The sequence below is a fragment of the Urocitellus parryii genome, chromosome 3 (assembly GCF_045843805.1).
Source record: "Urocitellus parryii isolate mUroPar1 chromosome 3, mUroPar1.hap1, whole genome shotgun sequence".
Taxonomy (NCBI): Eukaryota; Metazoa; Chordata; class Mammalia; order Rodentia; family Sciuridae; genus Urocitellus; species Urocitellus parryii.
The window spans coordinates 189,010,802-189,034,876 of record NC_135533.1 but is presented as its reverse complement, the minus strand read 5'-3'; the positions used below and the strand labels follow the sequence as shown (position 1 = coordinate 189,034,876).

At 33.5% G+C, this 24,075-nt stretch overlaps 1 protein-coding gene across 1 annotated transcript in view; it reads right to left on the bottom strand.

Moving 5' to 3' along the window:
• Positions 1 to 447: 447 nt before the first annotated feature.
• Stt3b (STT3 oligosaccharyltransferase complex catalytic subunit B) overlaps positions 448 to 24,075 on the bottom strand; it is an 87,791-nt gene continuing 64,163 nt past the window's right edge. The window contains exons 6-16 of the mRNA XM_026405771.2: positions 21,843 to 21,941; positions 18,962 to 19,108; positions 17,612 to 17,660; positions 15,983 to 16,137; positions 13,343 to 13,554; positions 11,916 to 12,103; positions 10,877 to 11,048; positions 9,721 to 9,894; positions 7,214 to 7,327; positions 4,297 to 4,509; positions 448 to 1,389 (exon numbers count right to left, since the gene is read on the bottom strand). Coding sequence (XP_026261556.1) covers positions 1,309 to 1,389; positions 4,297 to 4,509; positions 7,214 to 7,327; positions 9,721 to 9,894; positions 10,877 to 11,048; positions 11,916 to 12,103; positions 13,343 to 13,554; positions 15,983 to 16,137; positions 17,612 to 17,660; positions 18,962 to 19,108; positions 21,843 to 21,941 — 1,604 coding nt within the window. The 3' untranslated portion in view covers positions 448 to 1,308. The remainder of the gene's footprint in view (positions 1,390 to 4,296; positions 4,510 to 7,213; positions 7,328 to 9,720; positions 9,895 to 10,876; positions 11,049 to 11,915; positions 12,104 to 13,342; positions 13,555 to 15,982; positions 16,138 to 17,611; positions 17,661 to 18,961; positions 19,109 to 21,842; positions 21,942 to 24,075) is intronic.

The window sequence follows — 24,075 nt, the reverse complement described above, 5'->3', positions numbered from 1 at the left end:
AAGAAAATCAGCAGTAACATTCTCACTGAACATTGTAAATTACATTGTTCTTCATAAAAGGTACATACTATTCTGCACTTTTCCACCAAAAGCAGTGGTGTGTTATGCTTGTCATATAAAAAAAAAAATTATATCCTGTAGCAGGAAAAAACCTTTCTCTTTCACTTTTACTAAACAACTGGAGAAAATTTTCAAGTCTGTATAAAGTTGCCTATAAGCTGGAAAGTGAACATGTTCAATCTCCATTTATATTTTAGTGCATTTTTTGACAACTGTCACATTTTTAATAAAAGTAAGAAAATGCATATAGCATTAAAGAGTGTTTCATCAAATGCTTAAGGTATTAAAAAATATGGAGCAGAGAACAAAAATCATTATGATGAATGAAACTGTTATAAAATGAGAAAAATCCAAAGTTTACAAATCCTGTCATTTTGAAGAGTCACAGAAAATGAACTTTGGATACTTTTTTTTTTTCCCTCCTTAAATCTTTTGCATGTAAACATAGTGCTAACCTCAGTACTAAGGTGCCAAACCCTATCCTGGTAAGCAACATTCTGTGTAGTTGCTATGATTTCCAAAGGATATAAATTTAGCCCTTGAATGAACAATGTATGAAACCTGCTCTCTAAGTACCTGGTGAAAACAACTGCTAATAGCAGTAATAATGTGTCAACATAAAAATCTATTTGAATCAATCAGCTTACTCTTGAGGTCCATCTTTGAAACAGCAGCTTCTTATAGCAAACAGTAACCAAGAGAAAATGTACATTTGATGAAACATTCTTTGCATTGGAGAAACATGAAAATAAATACAGTTCAAGGAAGTATAATTACTTTTCTAATACCTTTCTCAGACCTGTACTGGTTTACTGGTTCAAGAAGCTCTCATCACATTTTGTCTTTTATATTTTACATATTGCTATGTGGGTAATTCAGATAAAATGCAAGTCTTGTAAAATAAAAACATTGACAAGAATGCATGTGCCAGGGACCAAATTAGAGGGTTCTTTGGTGCAATTAGTCCAAATTCTCAGATTTGAAGGATAATATGTACCAATAAAAAAAATCTGCTGCTAGACATTTTACAGCAGTGCTCTGTCTTGCTTCACATTACAAATCAGAAACAGCTGTTCTCAATAATCCAATTTTATTTTTTCAATCAGGCATTGCCAGAAAATTTTGTACATTAACCTGGACCAGTGATGGTTCTGTACCCTCTGTTGCTGTGAAACATGACATGAGCTAAAGGCAAAGACCGGTTCTCACGAGGACAACTGCTTCAAGTCAGGAACCAAAACAGTGTGTTTAAACAGTCTTCTTAGATATTTTCTTGCCTTTCTTAAAAACTAGCTTATTTTTAATGTAGCCACGCTTCCTTTTGGTAGTCTAAAACAAAACAAAACAAAACAAAACAAAACAAAACCAGAACACATAGTGTTAGCACAGATTTCTTACAGGTTAAGAAAAATTATCTACATACATGATTTATTGTATTATGATGAAGGCTGTCTTAATAAGCTCTTGGCTCTTATGACTGGGCTCCCTGAACAATTAGTGAATACTATTAAATGCATGATGAATATGACTAGGTCCCTAACTTTAAGATGCAAGGACTATGACAGCATTTCTTGAATGCATTCCTCACCACCAAGTGAAAGAATCCCCACACCTCCCTTTTCAAATAAATGCTTAGCTGTAATAATTTCTCAAATTTCCCAGTCATAATACAATATAACATCAGACTGAGGAATCATAAAATGGAACTGCTACTGCTGGTTTAGCCTTTAAGGAATCAGCTATGTGTCAGAAATATAAATTAGTAACTTTTAGAGCCTCAGTTTTCTTATTTGTAAAATGAGGATGACTACCAATCTATAAAAGTGAAAGACAAAATCACTTAGCACATTCTCCAACATTTCAGGATGGAAATTAAGTACTTAAAAATGGAAAAACGTAACAAAAACACATTCCTTGAGTTTCATACAACTTTTTAAAAAGAAAATGTTTTTTCTTAATTCAGCATCCCACTAAAATGCTTAACAGAAACAAATTACTGCAAAGGTGGTGGTAGAAACCATTGCAAAAAACATTTGCTGTGTTAGAATTCTATAGGATATATTGTACAAGCATGTATGTTTTTTGTTGATTTGACACACATGCCTTGTCATTGAAGAAAGCAACAATGCATTATCAAATTCTGGCTTAACAGAGGCAAGATTCAAGAGACCTGACCATTCAATTCAAAGTTTACAATTCTTAGATATTTCAGAAACTTAGGGTAAATACAGCATCATCTTCCTTCTATTCATCATGTTCACTTCAAAACAATTTAGAATTTTTCTAACAATGATAAGAACATAAAGCAAAATACAATCCCTTGTTGAGGTTGCAAAACTTAGCTACTGTTAATTTGTTAACCACAGTGCATGTTATCTTTATTTTATTATGGGAAACATAAAAATGTGAGATGGTGCAATTTGTAAAAACACAAACCAGGCCAAGGAGTTAGTTCCTTTTTTCTTTTTATCTGTATGTTTCTAACATGAAAACTTTTCTGAGATCTATGCAAATGACTATGCAACTATACAACTGGGTCCTCAGAGTGTTTTTTCTTGTACTGGCAAAAAGTCACCATACCACAAAGTTTTTCTGCAGCCCTGGATTACAATTTCTAGCACTTCAGCCGTGCCAAACTTAGCAGTGGCAGAAAAACTCCTAAAATTTCTGTTGTATGCGCACCTTCATCCTCAAATTGAAAACCAGAATAGGGAGAAGAAAGTAAATAAGAAACATTTCTTTACAGTGCTAGTACAAAAAGAATATAAAGCCATGAAAAACAAATTTAAAAATTCATGTTATTGTCTACTAGAATGTTTCAGCTCAGAAGACTAATTTTTATTTATCCATTCACACTTATTTTGGGGAAATGATGGATGGAAAGTCAAAAGAGATTAAGAAAATGTACTGCCTTTGAGATCTCTGTCATCATTCAGATTGCAAATTCAACAGCCGCCTTCCCTGCCACCAGCCCCCAACCCAAATAAAACAAATATATAGTTCTTAACTAGGCTTGGATGTCTTAGGAGTAACTGCTTTCAGACTAGCAGGATTTGCTTTGACTTCTGCACTGGTATAACTCACCGGCTTCTCTACCCTCATGCCTGTGAGAAACCAGATCATTTGGTATCTTTGCCATCTGACATGAAGACTGGTAATTGAATTTGACAAGACTGACAGAATGAAGTCAGTTCTATGTGACACCCTTTAAATACATTAGTCTAGATATGGTAATCTTTTCTGGGAGAGAAAGTATCCATATAAAGCTTTTATTTAAATATCACAGTTAATATTTAGTACATTTCTAGTAAAATCTGAAATAATCTGGAGGACATTTGGTGTATATTTGAAGAAATAAAGGGACAAGACAATTACTTTAATGATGTAAAATAACTGAACTGTGGAAACTCTAAGCATCTTTTCAAAAAGTAAGACTGAAATCAATCTAAATATAGAACCTTATAATACAACCTTAACATTTTACCTGGCACCTTATTATTTCTCATCTTCCATAGCTGGGCAACCTACATAAATATTCATTTTTAGTAATCTTTTATAGAAAAGATTAGAGATCTATTTGGCTAAAATGAGCAATAATGACCTCCAATAAAATATTTCATATCTTATTAAATATTTATTACAAAAGGACTTCAATAGTCTCATCATAATTCCTACCTACAAGCTTTGTCATAATAATTACATTAAAAATAATTATCTGAAGATAAATGATTTTTTTTCTTCAGAAGGACTCACCAATCAAAAGCCTATTCTTTATTCTTGAATATTATAGTAACATCATACTACGAATGGAGTAAGAAGATGCAATATAAATTTGCTTTAACCAAAAGATAAAGAACTAATCACAATTCTATTAAGCACTTGGTATTTTTACTTTCACAAAGGTATGAAAAGTGATAGCTACAGACACATCTTACTTTACAAATAAATCTTACTAATGGCAATGGCACAAATTAAAGCCAGAAAAATCTCAGCCTAGGTCACTGATAACCACACCATGCTGTCTAGAAACAGTTGCTGGTAGGGACAGCTTAAGTACACAGTTTGAAAAGAATTCCCCTAGCAGGCTAATCTGATATATACTTTGTATATATAAGCCATAGCCTATAAATCTGGCAAATGGAAATTTAGTAGTAATTTTCAGTAATGTTTTTTGTGTAGGCCAACTAACCAACCCTGAATCATCCTTTCATAGGAATGATTTAACTTGGCACCCACCTTCTTTGACAAATACTTCTGTTTTGGGAAAATGTTGGTGACTCGAGGTTTATGATCTAGTGTCTCCCTGTTATCAGGTGCTTTCACTTTATATATCCTGACAAGCCAGTGTTCTGATGTAAAGGCTTCTTCCAAATGCTTGAATTTAATGTCCTTATTTCCAATTTCAGCATTACGTGTTCGGTCAAAACCTGGGGGTGTACGAAAATCCAGCTGCAAAAGTAACATTAGTATTGGATGTTAAACATACTGGAAAACTTATTCCATGTTAGAAATTAGTAAATGTTGTTATTAGAGTAATACCCTCTCCCTTAAATTAAGAAAACAGAATCAAGAAATGTACTTTTATAGTTCTCATCATATGCTAATAACTAGACAGGAGGTAATCAGGAAGGGAGATTGAATCAGAATAAGAATTTTACAGTCCTTGAGTGGACTAGATGAGCAGCTCACAGACATTAAAAAAAAAGATGAATTCCAACAAAACCCTTTTTTAAAAATTAAGATTTGTCCCCTCCTCCTTTTTATAAATATATATAGAAAACACACAGAAGGCATTTCTTTTCTTCCTCAGAGCCTTACAACTATCTGTTTTTTCTGTTGTGGCCTTCAATTAAGTTCTTTTGCGTTGCTGGCTCCTTCTTATAGCCTTTGACCTCAACCTAAATAGTGTCTCTACAGAGAAATACTTTTTTGAGACTAGTAGTTGGTAAGTTTCTTCTACTGTTTCCTACAGAACCTTGTTTCTTTTACTCTATATTATATACTGTTAACCTTTTATTTATTTTTAAAGTTTCCTATATTTTCCACTAGAATGACGCCTTTATCTTATTCACAGTGTATTTGTATTTTGAGGGCTACTTGTTAAATAAGTGCACAAGTAAACAGTGGTATTATACCCTGGAAATGTACTACAAAGGAACCTCAACAAGCTGATCCATGGGAGGATTTATGAGGAATAGAAAAAGAAAAAACAGGGGAAGAGTGACTACAAAATATTCAGACTAAGTTTATGTGGCATACAAACTTAACAAAGGTAAAGTCAACTTAGAAGCAAAAATAAAACCTCTATTCCAAAGAGTAGACAGCTTATTTTGGCTTGTTTACACAACACTAAAAACATATAAACATTATTTAAACTATATCTCATCTGTAAGCAGGGCAGGCATCAAAATAAATTCATGCTAGAATCATGGTTTAAAAATAGTCCTTCAACACAATCATTAGCAGAGAAACTAGTCATTTTCCCCAGAAAACCTAATTTCTGGAGTGACTAGTTATTACTACTTTCATAGCCTAAGTTGAGACACCAGCAAGTAGCCTTCAAAGAAACAAAAACTTACAATTAATTATTGTCTGTCTGGTATATTCTTTGTTTTTAAAGCCACCTCTAGAGTTAATTCCAGTTCAATAAATAATGAAGCAAATGCCTGGCTGTACAAATCTACCTTGAAGTAACACAATGAGCAGGAGTACAGTGATATGCATGCTCTTCTAAAAAAAAAAAAAAAAAAGTGTACCAAGCCCATATTTGCCATAACAATTGTATTTTTCAAAAGGTTAAAATTTTGTTTCACAAACTGAAACCTAAACAAACCCCTTCTGTTTACAGAATTATCTTGATCCCTAGTGATAGTATAAAATTAACCAGTTTTCCCCCTGCTTTCTAGGGTTATCAACTTACCAGAAAGCACTATGAAATTAGTTTTCACTGAGATTTTAGTATGGAGGCAATAACTTGGTATTATAGTCAAGTAATAAAATAGCTATTAAAAAAAACTTAGGAACGGTTGGGGAGGATGTAATTTTTTCCTCAACCCTCATGAGTTCTTAGTTGGGATGGGCCACTGTCAACAAAGGATAGATTAAAAAAGAGAAAAACAAGTATAATAATTTATGTAGCACACATCACATAGGAGAAATTGCAATGAAAAAACTCAAAAAAATGGCTTAGAATTCTGGATTATACATAACGTTTAACAAAGAACACTTAAGTTTGTGGGGAAATGACAAGACAAAGAAAAGGGTATTAAAGCTCCAGAATAAGAAAGTATGGGAAGGTAAATATAAAGGAGAAATGAATGGCATATTGGGGTGACATGTTCCGGTTTCCCTCAAAAATCAAGTTATCAGTTCAGTCCAGCCCACAATATTTAAAGACAAGGAAAACAAAAACAAAAACGAGTCCAAAAAGAATGTGAGGGTTACATGATTTGACAGAGCCTAACCTAAAACACAGGTATTATAACATCAAGTCCATTGTTGTTTTTTTTTTCCCCCTCCTAGAGACAGATTTATTTAGGAAAGCAGAAACACATTCAAGGGAGAATATGAGTTATCTCAAGAGAGAAACATATTTTGGGATAATGAAAGGAATACTTAGTCAAGGGAAAATGTTGGCCACCTCCAGAGAGAGAAACAGCCCCTCTCTTCCTTCTTTCTGCTATAACGCCTCTCTGCACATTCGCTCATTTTGCAGATCATTAGCTTTTGTTACACATCATTCTGAATTATTAGGAAACTCTATTCCAGACAGTTCTAGCTATCTGGGATAATGGAGAACAGGTATAGAATGAATGTCTGAAGTGACCATATAATTTAACTCTTTAAGGATTTTCTCCACCAAGCAGCGAAGTGGTAAACTACCTAAGAGTAAACTGTTTCCTAGCTGGGAAACCTTGCCCCTGGAGAACAATGCCTTCCAAAAGCAAAAAGTCAAAGGTAAGATGGCAAGTGAAGGTTGGATTTGAGCTAATGTTGAAAAAAAAATATTTTGGAAATAAGTCCTTGATCTTAATTATTTTCCTAATTTCTCACATTATACAGTACAATAAAATAGCATTATTCTAAGTTTCTAGAGGCATTAGGATTATTTTTTCTTCTCAATAAAGACTGTAGAAAAACTGATTTAACTAACCTGCATTTCTCCAAATCTGTAGTATGACATTTTATACATAAGGCAATTCAACAAAGTAGGGGATCCTGCTTTGTCTACACGAAATTCTCCCTGTGGAGTGAAATAGTCACTTTCCTATAAGAAAGAAACCAAAAGTTTCTATGTCAGTTCAGTTTAACACATCCAAAGCTACAGGGTTTCCCTTCTGCATTTTCCCCCAAAGGAACCAGCTTTTGAGGTATATTCATAAAGTCATGTTCATTTATATCCCTCACCCCAACTTAATCCCATCTAATAAAGCCTTAAAAATAATTTATGAAGAATGGTACCAACAAACCATGGTTATAATAACAGGTAGGGCTGACTCTTTCCAACTCTCCTCCTCCTCATTCATTTTCACAATTTTCCTATATGAACTCTAAAATCAGCTCCTTTAGCTGGAGAAGGGAATGTTTAGAAAACTCACAATAGTACGTAGAACTATTTTCAGTTATAATTTATAAATTAACCTTTACAAGGAACTATTTGGTACTCCAGTTAAAAAATGTAATTTCTGACCCAGAAATTTCTGGTCCACCAGAGTACTTGTATATGGGTAAACTAATAAATGTAGAAAGCTATTTGTTGCATCACTGTTTGAGATTTAAAAAAAAAAAAAACAAAACTGAAAAACACATAAAAATCCACCAATAAGGATAGGTTAAATAAATTAGGAATATAAATGTATACAAACACATAACATAATACACTACATTCTGCAAATGTAAAAAAAAAAAAAAAGGAATAGAGAAGCCTTCCATAATCTAATATGGAAAGATTCTCAAGATATACAAAGTAAACAGTGTCTATACCTTATTACTATTTATCTGCTTAAATGAGAATCACATAAACAAAAAAAAGTGAGTACAAGGTGTATATTATGGTATACAAAATGATCTGAAATACATGTAAACTGTAGAATATCTAAATGGAGTTAATTAAATATGCATTTTTACCATATACTTATTTCCATATGGTGAGATCACCTAAAAATCTTGTCAATTTACAAGTATACAATACATGTTATTCACTACAGGTCTATCCTTTTTTTCATACTTTATTTTTGAATGTATGATCTATTCATAAAGTTTAAAAAGAATTATAAAAGCACAGAAATTTAGAGTTTCTATGTAAGCATTCAGAGCCTACACATGTGGAAATAATGATCTGGCATGTCATACATAGTGTTAAGGCAAATTCACAAATGAAAATTACATAGTGGGAGAATTAAATTTTAGATAAATAATTTAACATAATGGTGTTTATCATATTCTGTGGCTTCCTCATATGGAGCACAATTGTAGCCCATTTTCTAAAAGCTCACAAATGAATGAGAGAAGATAAAAATCTAACTTAGGAAACAGGTACATGTGATTTGATTATAAACACAGACATGGATGCAACAAAAAAGAGCTTCTGGAAAAGTGCCAAGTATGTAGAAGGGAAGTTATTCCAAGAAAGGAACAAGTTCTTTGGGACAGCACAGAATGGCCAAGTGGAAAAAAGTTGGTAGGGGGCCAAGAGACCAGCAATGGAAATCTAAAGCATAAAAGGTCTTGCATTCCAGGATAAGGAGAGTTTGGATTTTCTATCAATGTATCACCAAGACAGTATCTATTTCATACTAGCTACTTGGTGAGGCTTCATCTATATTACCACAAACTTTCATAATACCACCACAAATGAGTTACTATTGACATTTTCAGTAGTGATGACTTAAGTCTTGTCTTGGTCATCAAGATCCATATCCTGGAATAAGACTTGGTGTTCATTTATGCTGAGTGATCCAAAATAATTTGCCCATAACCCAACTTATAGTTTTAGTTAATATTCATTTCTGTCTGGTTTTACCTCCTTGCCCCATCATCTATTGAAGGCTTTTAAGCCAGACAATGACGTGATCAATGTCATATTACGATGGGAGAGCAAAGAAGACTAAGGCAAAGATAGCAATTTCAAGGTTGCTGTCCTCATCCAGGTTTACAATCATTAGAGTCAGTACCAGGTTAGAAACAATGAAAATATTTTAAAAAGGGCTGACGTGAGAAGGTGTGAAAAAGTAAAAGCAAGAAAATTTGGGCAAGGAATTGCTTCATAGAGTTGAATGTAAATGCAATCTTGAGGATACAGTCTGAGACATGCATCACTAGGCAATCTTGTTATCATGCATGTGAATATCATACAGTATACTTATACAAATCCAGATGGTATAGCTTACTACATACCTAGGCTATGTGGTATATATAATACTGTCAATTTGTAGTCTACAGTTGACCTAAATGTCCTTACTTATCATGTGACTATGAAATATGAGTTTCAAACGTTCTAAATCTAGGAAGTGCTTCTAGTATCTTTAATAAATAGTAAAATCAGGATAAGGGACTACTTAGGGGGATAGAACAATGAAAACAAATATAATGCAATTAAAGAGATAAGATTTGGACATTATGGACTGTCTTTCACATACCTGGGATTATCTAGTTTCTTACCCGAATGTCTTTTGGATGTTCTCCTTCAGCTATCCTAACCATCCAAAGAAACTTGTTGATATCATCACCAGAATAGCCAATAACCCCTCCAAAAATAACCAAAACATAATCTACATCTAGAGTCCTCATGATTTTATAGGCTGCTGTTTCATTAGAAGACATAGCTTTTCCCACCTGCAGAATAAAATAAAACTGAATGTACACTTTTACTGCAAGAGCCTGACTTACCTGGATTTTTTTTTTTTTTTTTTTTGCAAAAATGATTTTCTAAGATATCAAAGAATTTATTGAGATTTATAAACACTAACAACTCACTATAATCAATTTATAGCAGAACCGTCAAACTATGAATACATGTTCTAATATTTTGCTAACAATTAAGCTCTATGAAATTAACATTTAAAAATGAAAGTAGACAAACTTTACTTTGGTGTGTGTAGTATTATATTGAACCCAGGGCCTTGTGCACACTAGGCAAGAGCACTATTACTGAGCTACATCTATAGTCCTTTTTAAATTTTGAGGCAGGGTCTTTCCCCTTGGTTGCCTGGAATTAAGGCATATGCCACCAGCAAAAGGAGGCAAACTTTAAGAGACAATTTCTCACAACTTCAGGCAGGGCTTGCAGGTGATCTTGCTAGCACATATTCTTCACCCCAGCATAGCAGACATTTGATCACTAGCTACAACACTAACAAATAGAATTCATTTAGTTGACCCATTTATCTATTCAAAATTTTTAAAGTCCAGAAGTGATTACCTTAATTTATGTAGATTAGTCATTTAAAAGTGAACACACTTTGCATACCCATAATGCATTTGCTTTACATATTTGCAAAGATTTTTTTAAGATTATAAAATGGAAAATATAAACATTTAAGTTTCAGATTTTGCCTAATTCTCCAGTAAGCTTAAATATAAAATGTACCAGAAGCAAGTCTATGATTCTGAATTATACCTATAAGTAAGTAAACCATTTTTACAAACAAAATAAGTATATCTTTAAGTATTAAATATGCTAAAGAAATATTTTGAGACCTCAGCAATTAAAGAGTACTTTCTCCCTCATCTTTTCTATTTAATCACAAGTGAAACTTGACTGGAAAGTAATAGGATTTTTTAAAAAAATCTTTTTCTTAAAAAGTCAAATGCTTACCAGTGCTATGTGACTGTTATTCCAGGTATTATTATCCACCAAAGTAGTTCTATTAGCCATTCCAGCTATTTGATAGCCATAATCCCACCAAGACATCACTCGGGCATGTTCATCTGTATTTTGCCTTAGCCAAAAGTAAGCTTCTCTAAAATCATCTAAGATATTCCTGGTGCTGAAAAGAATAATAATATTTTAAATAAGATTTAAATATGAAGAAGATAACTTAAAATTTTGAGGTGCTAAAACTACTGAATAATTTCACATTTTAAGGATCACACTTAAAAGCTTCTAGGAAAAAAAAAAAAGAAGAAAATGAAGAGCAAAGCCAGTGCTTCTCAAACTAATATAAATACAAACCATATACATATCTTTTAAAAAGCAGATTCTGATTAAATAGTTCTGGGGTGGGCCTGATATTCTTCAAGTCAACTGAACTCCAATGTGAAGCAGAAGTGGGAAGAGGCAAGGCAATGTATAAATCAACTGTTAAATTTTAGCTGCATCAGAATCATCTGGGTCTGTTAAACCAGACTGCTGGGCTCTACTTCAGCAATGAATAGATAAATTGGTCAACTAAATGATTCATTAGGCTTAGGGCAGAGTCAGTGAATTAGCATTTTCTAACAAGTTTCACTGTAATGATGATGCTGTGTTCAAAGGGATACATTCTGAGAAAAAAAAAATGTACACCAAAATTTTGAAAAAGAGCAGCATGAAATACTACTTACCCCTTCAAAGGTGGAGAGAGAAGTCACACCCAAATGGGGAAAAAACAAAAGTAGACTGATGGGCTGTGGGTGTAGCTCAGTGCAAAGTCTAGTATGTGTGAGGCCCTGAGTTTGATAGGATAGAAAAGAAAAGGAAAAGAAAAAGGGGAAAAAGGGAAAATGGAAAAAGACAAAGGGAAAGGAAAAGGAAGAAGATTCAAATTCAGGGCCTCAAATACAATTCTATCTTTTGAGTCAAAAAGTATATGTTTTGAGTGTGTGTGTGGGGGACGGTGTTCTAAAATCTTTTTGTAGTCAAGTCATTTTCTTACCCATCATGATTATAAGAGGCTAGGACCACACTTGGACTGGAGTAGGCATTGCTTGTGACCCAGGTACAGTGTACTGCAAACATCATCAGCAGCATCAGCATCAACATAGTGACAATACTTTTTATATTAGGACCTAATCCCTCTTCAGTTTTTTCCTGTTCAGTTACATGTTTCCTCACTTTACCTGCCTGAAGATACAGAAAACTGGTTAGACAAATTCATCATTTGACTTGCTTCACAGGACATTCAAGGGAAAAAAGTTGGGAGAATGATAATCAATTTAATTCTGTGATTCAGAAAATGTGTAACTAGCAGATATTCTTCTATAGGTTTAGAAGAGTTTTCTAAAACTTTATCAAAGTAGATTCTAAAGTCAATTGTCAATCAAAGTTTCCTGGGACTAGGAGCTGATCTCAGAGTGAAATAATCTCTAGTAAGAAGCTAGTCCAATCAATTATCCTTATTTCTTAATTAACTATATAGAAAATAAGTAAATGGCCCATTCTGACAGTATGAAATCTAATATATAAATTCTTAGAAAATCTTAAATTTCACATCCTAAAAATGACAATGTCTACTTATAATCCAGACTATGCAGGACTTCGATATGGGAAAAAAGCTGCATTTACTGAATTAGCTTTCTAATTTCGAAACCCTAAAACCAATGGACTTGGTAAAAAACACCAAAATTACTTTGAACACACACATTTATCATCACCACCACTAAAAATCAGAAGAGAAAACCAGTAGTAATCACAAACTCAAAATTACAAGACTGATTAAGATAACACAAAACAACAAAACCAAAATATAACAAAAATCCCAAAAGCATGTATGTCAAATCTTTATGAGTTTTACTGATCTTATGGTAAAGACAAAGAATTTCAGTTAATTTCTATAGTGCTTTAACAAGATTTGCTTTAACAAGTCTTTTCCACACATACAAACTTGATTTGTTATTTGAGAGACTACAGGTTAAAAATGAATTACATTGTATTAGCTAAAGATGGTTAAAAAACGGGAGGTTTAAAAAGTAAATCAGTTAAATATCAAATTATCATTTAAAAAGTTGATAATGTATATGGATCTTAAAGATAAGCACTTATCCATATGGCTTAAAATCTCATGTAATTTAGCAAAGCACCAAGTGTTTACTGTAAAGAAGCCTATTAACAAATTTAAGTATTCAGATTAACAAATGCCCCCAAAGAAAGAATTCCTTGTCTGATTACATTCTATTTTCTTACTTTGAGCTAAAAGATCGACTGGGATTCAAATTTTGAGGCAAACATTGTAACCAAACAGAAGCAGCACAGCTTATCTAAATCCTCATTTAATCACATTTCTTAATATGTATGGTTCATATTATGGTAGAAAATTTAAGAAAGCACATTAAAATTTTAAAGGCCTTAGATTAGATTCCCCACCTTATCATACAAATTTCCTGGGTTTCTTTTGTCATCCTCATCACTGCTGTCTTCCACAGGTGGATTTTCCCTTTTCATGTCATCCCCCAAATAGTGCTCAAAAACATTTGAGAAGGCAATTGCAGACAGCATACAGACGACTGGAGTCAAAGTCAACATCAGTCGCACCATCACTCCAGCAAAGTAGACAGCACTGATTGCATACAAAGCAACTGCAAAGACAAATTCTCTTACAACACTTCAGGGGAAAACATTCACCCGAAATTAAATATTTAATACCACAGTTTAAAACAAATCTAAAAGTAGAGAAAAGCCTCATAAATTACCTAGTTGCTTTCATATTAATACTGATAGTCATATTTAAAAATCAGAATTAGTGTTGACTAAATAAAAACTAAAAGAGCAATAGTTTGGAGATAGGTATCATGATTCATATTTGATTAATTTTAGGTATGGGGAATTAGACTAAATCATTATTTGTCAACAGCATCTTATATTATAAAATCCTTAGCTGACAGAAGAAAATATATTTCTATATTATTAGGCACAAATTAACAGAATAAAATATGGTCCATGAAAAGCCACTGCCAATTTTTAGCATAAAGCCTGTTTTAAAGAAAAAGTGGGATGAGAAGAGCATCATATTATTAAACAAAAGAATAATCTACAAGTCACTGTCAGGCAACTTTTTAAAAAATTTCAGACAAATTTCCAATAGCCTTCTAGATATGTGCTCATAACCACAGGAAAAAGTTCTACAACTTCTGGTTGAAGGTTATTAACTTCACAAAGTCAATGATCATTGAGATCATAGAATATTTTTCCTAAAGTAATACGTTTATTATACCATATTCTGAAGCTTACAGCTCAATGACTTTGTATGTAGGTATGCCCCTATGTAATTACTACCTATGATGACTGAGGTACATAATATTTTTCTAGCTTCTTATGTCTCAGATAATAACTGCCCTCTCCCCTATAAAAAAAAAAAGTAACCACTACTCAGCATTAACTTAGTTTTCCTTATTCATCAACTTTAGAGAAATAGAATCATTTAGAAGTATCCTCTTTTGTACTGACTTAATTTGGCCACACTGTTCTTTTGTTAACTGCTGTAATGTATACCACTGCACAAATCTATAAAAATATTCTTATCCATTCTATTGCTGATGACCTTTGTAATGTGTATAATTAGGGGCTATCCTGGATAAAGTTGTCCCATGAATTCTTAAATATGTCCTTTGGGGAATATATGTGCTTACTTCCCCTGAGATATACCTAAGAATGGGATTATTGGGTCATAAGGTGGGCTTATGTTTAAGTCTTTTTGAATGATGCAGTAAAACATGGCCTTAATTCAGAGTTTACTAATCTAGATAAACTGGAAAAGAATTAGTATCATTTATACATTTGGGTTTATACATTCGGGTGTTCTGCAGTAGTAACCCAAGGTGATACTTATGGTCTAGGCCCTATACTAGTACAAACTCAAGTCCTGGTATTATAAATTATTGGCTTGCATGACTCTGTACATATTACAAATCATTTCTCAACATTTGTTTCTATCTATGTCTAACCACCACAGCACACTTCTTGTAATTATTAAATTATGTAAGAGCATTTGGTTTGCAAGCCCCTCCCTCCCCATGTATTGGGGACGGAACCCAAAGGCACATTTTTTTTTTTTTTGTACTGGGGATTGAACTCAGGGGCAGTGGACCACTGCACCATAACCCCAGCCCTATTTCATATTTTCTTAATTTGTCAATGAACCTTTATTTTATTTATAATGTGGTACTGAGAATGGAACCCAGTGCCTCACACATGCTAGGCAAGTGCTCTACCACTGAACCACTACTCCAGCTTGCCTATTTTGTATTTTCATTTAGAGACAGGGTCTCAATGAGTTGCTTAGCACCTTGCTTTTGCTGAGGCTGGCTTTGAATGTATGGTATACATTACCCCTGCCTCAGCTTCCTGAGCTGCTGGGACTACAGTGTGGCTGCTTATTTTAAATATTTTATGTCAGGTCTTGTCAGTTGGAAACATACACAAATATGTCAATGAAAGAGTTGTAATCCTTATTCCAATATAGAATGTACTTTCTGAAACTGGAATAATGGATGACCCAGAAAACTTGTCCCTACTTAATCAAATCTAACTTAGAAATTTAAGTCTAAATTATACTGCCAATAAATTTTTAATTCTCAACCACAGACTACAATAACACTAACTGCCAAGAAACCACAAAAGTGAACATAAAATTCATACAGTAGCTGGGGTTGTAGCTCAGTGGTAGGGTGCTTGCCTAGCACGTGCAAGGCCCTGAGTTTGATCCTCAGCACCACATAAAAATAAAGTAAAGGTATCGTGTCCAACTACACTTAAGAAATAAATATTTTTTAAAAAATTCACACACTAGCTCTAAATTAAAAGTTAATAGTTAAATATACATAATGAAAATTCTATTCTCCTTGGCTAAGCACACTGTGCATAACAGGGAAGAAAATGTATTCTGAATATATATCAACCAAAAAACAACAAAACCTTGAAGTGGGTAATCTAAAAGACAAAAACAAACAGACAAACAAAACCTGTTCCCAAATCAAAGTATTCATTAAAAAAAAAAAAAACTCTTACCAAATACTCTTTCATCGTTGATATTTTTGATGCAGAACCATAGGCCTGCTGGGAAGGTACATACAAGAATATGTAGATCAAAGAAGAAAGACACCCAAGTCGTAGGTTGATGCTCAGACACTGATGCAATAATTGGAATGTGTATTTTTGCATACCTGATATTAAAAAAGTTATTATTATTTACAATTAAATGGTAAAACATTTCTGTTTTTCTTTTTGAGACAGGGTCTCACTACATTGACTAAGCTGCTCTTAAACTTATGACTCAAGGTGATCTTCTTGCTTCAGTCTCCCAAGTAGTTGAGACTATAACAGGTATAGTAGTTTACCACCACACCCAGCTATAAGTTCTTTTGAAATGAAATTTTCTTGGACTGTAGATATGGCTCTTAGTCCCCACCTCTTCTTGTTTAAACATGCATTCTAATATAACCAGCTATACTGGAAATAAATTTGTTTGATCCACATCAGTAAAACTAAAAACCAATGTGCCCTCATGAAACAGAAAATTATCAAGGGTTGATCACATGACCCTGGCTCTGATTTCTAACACAAAAATCTTTGCTCCAATAGGATTTTGTTCTCCAGTATCTCCATCTCCTATTTTATACAAGTGAATTTCACTACCTTTTGGACTTTATTAAAAATAGCATAAATACCTTACCCAATAAGATATAATGCCACAATGCCTTGCTTATAGTGTGGAGGCAGGTGAGGGAAATGAAAATTCCTGAAACACCCTGAGATTCCAAATTAGTTCAATCAAATTTTAGAAAGTTAAGAGTAAGGATAACTAATAAAAGTTAACCTGGTAGTTTACCCTAATCAGAATAACCTCACTATGACTAATTCCCTCAAATCCTCTGGTGATCCCACAGGCTGAACTATCAATGTATGCTTACATATAAGTTATGTAGGAATGTATATGTCCTTTTAATTAGACATGGACACAAGCCCTTTTGGTATCACATCAGAAAGCATGCTCATTCAATAAACTATGTAAGGTTTTTATTGGGTCACCTAGGAAGTTAACAAAGACAGAAGAGCAAGAAAGCAGAGGGGGATAAATAGTCATTAACATATGTTTTCTTATTCCTACAAAAAATAAGTTAGAGGAAAGAAGTTTACTTGAACTAGTTGTCCAATTTGAAACCAAGAATTTTTCATTAATTCATAATATATTGGAGCAGATATTCTCTATATATTTCATAGATTTTTTTAAGAAATAGAAGCTTAGATCATGTGGTGGTATTAGAAAAAAATTTGAACTTTCATCATATGGCATGGATTTATAACATAGCATCTATTCTTAACAAATATTAAAGATGAAAGCTTCATATGTTAGTAAAAAGTTCCAACCACTAAACTGCACAAATGTTACCTAAATTTTGACAAACAAAAATAAGGGGGTGGCTATGTTGAACAGAAATACATGACTTATATTGCATATTAAAGGTATACTTAAAAAGCTACTATTAACAAAGATAATACTCAAGAGAATCAACATTTAGTAGAATTTTTGGCATATCCTAGGTACCTGACTCAAATAGAGACAGAAATACTAACAATATTAAGAACAGAAAGAAATGGGTGTTTTAATTAGAGGCTAAATAACATATCTGTACTTACCCAGTGTCCCATAATGAATAAAACCTGCCACTCCACGGTGCAATATAACCTTTGAAGGAAAAACAGAGGAAATTATCTGCCTTTTTATTATTGTGTAAAAAAACATTTTTTTGGTGTGCATGTAGAGGAGGGATTTCTGAGGATTTAAGCAAGGGGTGCTCTACCACTGAGCTACATGACTGGCCCTTTTAAAATTTATTTTGGGACAGGGTCTCACTAAACTGCTAAAGATATGCACCTCTGCCCCTGGTTTATTTATCGTGCTTATTTTTAATAGTTTTATGGTTGTTAATTATGGATTGATTTTAAATAATGTAAAAAATGTCAGTTTTTCTTCTATAGGTGCCAACATAGTTCACATGGCTGGCAATCACATAAAATAAGGTAGTAACTGAATCAAAAACAATGATCCACAGAGAACCTGTTTCCAGAGAAAAATAAGTTAAATAACAATTAAGAAACTTAGCACTCTAATAACACTTAGATAAAATTATAGGAAGTTTTCCAATTCACTCTGAAGCTTCTAGTTGACTAATAAAGAAGGCTCAGATAATAAACAACACTGGATAAATTTTTAAATGGGTGTGGTGTATAAATGATCTAATCGAGTTTGCCAAATCTCATCACATTATAAAGATGATTTTAAAGACTTATGCCTTTTACTCCTGTCTATACTTAATGATTTTATAAGGTAGGCTGGTAAATTAATTTTACAGAATAACTTTAGAAAGAATTTGACCTGTTTCTAAGGATGGGTAAAGTCAGGGTTAGAAATTTAGAATACAGAAGCAGAATGAAACTGATGTTTGACTGTGAAAGAGTAGGGGAGAGAGGCAGGCACAGTGGTGAATGCTTATAATCTCAGCAATTTAGAAGACTAAGGCAGGAGGATGCAAGTTAGGCCAGCCTCAAAGCATACTTAGAACCTGTCTCAAAAACTATAAAGGGTGGGAGGAAGCTCAATGGTAAAAGGCCCCTGAATTCAATCCCCAGTTGTGGTGGGGAGAGTGGTTAGGCAGAAGAGAAAGTGCACACAGACAATGTAGTAGGTTATCACTAGAAGCTCTTGACTTGTTTGTTTTGGAGCTATTTATCCAGAAAGAAAAGAATGTTTGTGGATTTATCAGGGACTGAAGCAACAAAATTAAGATAAACTTAAAAATCACAATTTGAAATAATGTTATTCAGATTTTAGAACCTTTATTATTTTAATATTGCTTGTACAGAATACAACCACAGTATTTTACCTACGAGGATAAATGGAATATATGAAAAAAAAAATCTGTGTAAAAATTATCCTTTTGAATAATCTAGAGACAAGATTCACATTTTACAGGTGATGGCACCTACCTGTGTAAGTCAAATAGATGACACTAAGAAACACAGCACCTGCAGCCAGCGATACACCCAAAAAGAAAAGGGTCTGGAACTCCTGTTTTGTTAATCGGTCTCTCAGATACTGCAAGAAAGCATAAGCTTGCAGCAATGCAAAGACACCTAATTAAAGAAAACAGGGTCATATAAATAATTGACAATGCAATTTTCATAGGCCATTTAAAAATTTTCACTTGAAAGGGCTTCTTACAATACCCTAAAACATTCACACCAAAAACTAGTTACTTCATCTAGCTAACATTTTCACTGTCAAATGATAATTGACCAACCAAGTAATACATCCAAAAAATCCTATTATAGATTTCCCCCCAAATGATCAGACTGCCCCCCCCCCACGTACCAGACAAAATAAATCCCATTTGAATGACTGAAGTCTATTTAACTTCTTTCCTACCTCTATATTTTAAATGACATATTTTCTGGGTGGGAGTGGAGGAATAATAAAAACATCATTAAAAATAACCCTAATGACTTGGATCAGGAGAATCCTGATATAGTTACTGTTTATAACAAATGATAAAAGTGTGACCTTAATTACACACTTAAAGAAGACTCTATCCTGGTGTTGGGGTTGAGAACAAGCTACCTCAAAACTCGGCATCTTGGCATTTGAGAAAACAAAGAAATAGGAAGGTCTATCTGATCACCCTCTATTCTACCCTGATGCAGGACATAAAAGAATTTTCTGACCTTCCTCTAAACAAATATCCTCATCCCAAAGGGATCCTCCCTGTACCCTGAGGAAATTAACGAGATGCCAAGAACACGGACAAATAGAACTTTTAAAATTCTCAGTTTATTATCATTACATCATAACTCCCCTTTGTCCAATCATATGATTGTCCTCTCTTCATCAAACCTAAGCATAAAAACAATTTTCTCTGGATTTTTATTTCTGAAGACTCCAGTCATACAAAAACTTCTATTAAAATTTCAGAGTCCTAAGACCCTTAGCCCACTGGGAATATTAATTTTAAAATAAATTTAATCTTTTTAAATATATGCCAGCAGAAAACATTACAATTCTTATTACACATATAGAGCACAATTTTTCATGTCTCTGGTTGTATACAAAGTATATTCACACCATTTCGTGTCTTCATATATGTACTTTGGATAATAATAATCCTTACATTCCACCATCATTTATAACCCCATGCCCCCTCCCTTCTCCTTCAACCCCTCTGCCCTATCTAGAGTTCATCTATTTCTCTCATACTCCCCCTCTCCCTATCCCACTATAAGTCAGCCTCCTTATATCAAAGAAAACATTCAGCATTTGGTTTTTTTGGGATTGGCTAACTTCACTTAACATTATCTTCTCTAATTCCATCCATTTACCTGCAAATGCCATGATTTTTTTCCTCTTTTATCGCTGAGTAATATTCTATTGTGTATATATGCCACTTTTTTTATCCATTCATCTACTGAAGGGTATCTAGGTTGCTTCCACAGTTTAGCTATTGTGAATCGTGCTGCTATAAACATTGATGTGGCTGTGTCCCTACAGTATGCTGTTTTTAAGTCCTCTGGGTATAGACCAAGGAGAGGGATAGCTGGGTCAAATGGTGGTTCCATTCCCAATTTTCCAAGAAACATTCATACTGCTTTCCATATTGGCTGCACTAATTTGCAGTCCCACTATCGGTGTATGAGTGTACCTTTTTCCCCACATCCTCACCAACATTTATTGTTGTTTGTCTTCATATTAGCTGCCATTCTGACTGGAGTGAGATGAAATCTTAAGAGTGGTTTTGATTTGCATTTCTCTAATTGCTAATCATGATGAACATTTTTTCATATATTTGTTGACTGATTGTATACCCTCTTCTGAGAAGTGTCTGTTCAGGTCCTTGGACCATTTATTGATTGGGTTATTTGTTTTTTTTTGTTGCTTAGCATTTTGAGTTCTTTATATACCCTAGAGTTTAGTGCTCTATCTGATGTGTAGGGGTAAAGATTTGCTTCCAAGATGTTGGCTCTTTATTCACCTCACAGATTGTTTCTTTTGCTGAGAAGAAACTGTTTAGTTTGAGTCCATCCCATCCCATTTATTGATTCTTGTAAAATAAGTTTTTTTTTTCAAGTACATTACAGAATAATTACATAAGAGTATATCAAAGATTAGATTTAGGAAATGTAATAACATACATAAAAATAGGTGGTTGTGTATACTGACATTGCTTTATATTATACTATATAGTTCTGTGTCTGAAATTAGTAATTAGCAAACTGATAAAGTCAGAGTATGTTCTAAATTTTGAAGTGCTAAGTAACAGTAAATAGTGGTTCTTACCTTGAGGAGGGTGGATGATAGAAGATTTTAAGACCCACTGAGAATCTGATGGTAAGTACTTTGGAATGTCTCACAGAAAGTTATATACTGTATACCAACTGGGCATCAATAATCTGAAAATCCAAAATCTAAAACTTTTTAAGCACAAATATGATGCTCAAAAAGTAATGGTTCTAGAACACATTAAATTTTTGGATTCATGATGCTCAACTGGTAAAGTCTATGCAAATATTCTAAATCTGAAAAACTCGGTAATCTAAAACACGTCTGGTGCCAAGCAAAGGGATAGTCAACTTGAGCTGATATTCATAAAATATTACAAATAAATTAACTACACATGGACTTATTGTGAGTCATGGATACGGCACTGAGAATCACTGATAGTTTTATTTATAGATTTCCCATAAGTGGAACTCAGTTTATTTTGGTTATTATTGAAAACTTAAAAAAAATTTTTTTAAAAATATTATTCCTTTGGAAGATTGACTGACCAATCACACATTTACATATCCTCTAGAAGGAAAATAGTCTTTCTCATACCTGCAGCTGCCATGTGTTCGCTTGTTCTGATAGGCTGGAATCCCACAAAAGGTATCTGCATGGATAATATTAAACCCACAATGTAGAAAGTGCTATATGCTATAAAGACAAAATAGGAAACAAGGATAATTTACTACTATCAGTAAGTACTCTAAATATAAATACATAAAATTTTACTTTTTGTAGCAAAGTTTCAACTGGACCTAAGAACAGAATCCTAAAGTGTCTGTTTTTACTTTCTTTTCCCACACACAGAATCAAGTTCATTTTACTCTAAATTAGTAACCACTAATATGACCCACAAAGCTATGTAATATACACATAAAATAAGTAAATTCCATTCCTATTGGCATTAATCCCAAATATTTACAATCCACTATCACCTCCCTCAGCATATATGAATACCTGCTATTGTCTCAAAAGTGCTAAAAATTTCACACCTTTTCTACAGTCTTGTAATATTCTTCATATTGTACTTTAAGAGTAAAAAACTTAACTGTATGTTCAAGTTTTCTGTGATTAAAGAACATGGAAATCAAGCCCTAAAGCAGACCAGTTACTGAATTTAGAATCTAACAAAAGAAAACTATTTGCACTCTGCCCAAAATATGCTGCAGTATTCTCAGCTTATGCTAATGCCAGTGCACAGGAAAGCTGGGGAGAGAATTACAATCTGTGTAAAGGACTTGCTTTGTACTCACATGTTTACATACTTTGTACTCACAATAGTTAGAAATTAAGATAAAGCCCATCATAAGTTAAAATAAAAACAATTTATAAAATTTATTCACATTTTATAAATATAGTCAATGTTCAGTTTTTGGCAAATAAACCATTATCAAAAAGAGTGGGAAGCACACTTTAGAATAGCACAGTGCTGTAGCATGCATTTCTGTAGGCTATATATTATGTACAGCATATACTTCTCACCTTAGATAAGAAAAATTGCTTTTAAAGAAAATCTATTTACAGAAGGTAAATTATGGGATATTAGTTCAAACATTATGTTGTCTCCCAAGCCGAATCATGAGAAACAACTACAGCGTTACGAAGAGGATAAGAAACTCATAAATTTAATAGGAAGAACCAAAGTATGAAAATAACATTCCTGATGTCTTTGAAGCTAATGGAGGACTAGCTATCAGAAGACAGCAGAAGTAACCCATACAACAGAATGCTTTCCAGACACATTAATGTTGAAATGGAATTACCTTTTATCAGATGTTCTAACTGAAGTGCAAAATATCATACTGCATGGAGAAAGATTGAGAGCATTTTCTCTAACACCAGGAACAAGACAAGGTCCTTGTTCACTTCTAACCATTGCTATTCAACATAGTTCTTCAACTTTTATCCAGATCAATTAGGCAAGAGATGGAATAAATAGAAGTTGAATTGTTGCTGTTTGCAAGTAATATGATCCTGTACTTAGAAGACCCAAAAATTCCACCAGAAAACTTCTAAAGCTGATAAACTGAATTCAGGCCAGGCAAGGGGGTGAGGGGGAACATGCCTATAATCTTGGCTACTCAGGAAACCCGGGCAGGAGGATCCAAGTTCAAGGCTAGCCTCAGAAAGCTGGCAAGACCCTACCCAAAATAAAAAATAAAAAGGGCTGGGAGTATAGCTAAGTGGTAGAGAACCTCTAGGTTCAATACCTAGTACTACACACACATACACCAAAAAACCAAACAATTCAGCAAAGGAGTAGGACAGAAGATCAACATACAAAAATCAATACCTTTTCTATATACCAATAATAAACACCATGAAAATGAAAACAATTCCATTCATAAAAGCCTCAACAAAACAAAACAAACATGGGAATAAATCTAAGCAAGGAGATGAAAGACCTATACAATGAAAATCATAGAACAATGAAGAGAGAAACCGAAAACGACTTTAGAAGATGAAAAAATCTCCTATGTACTTTGGCATCATCAATATTGTTCAAATGTCCACATTGCCAAAAGCAATCTACAGATTCAGTGTAATTCTTAACAAATTCCAAGGACATTCTTCTTAGAAAAAAAGTCATATTCATTTGGATGAATAAAAGACTCACAATACCCAGAACAATGCTGAATAGTAAGAATAAGCCTAGAGACATCACAATATCTTACCTCAGATTATACTACAGAGCTAGTAACAGAAACAGCTCGGTACTGGTAAAAAACTGATGTGAAAGTCAAGGTCACAATTAACCCCACTATTATGTGTAATTATAAGGCAC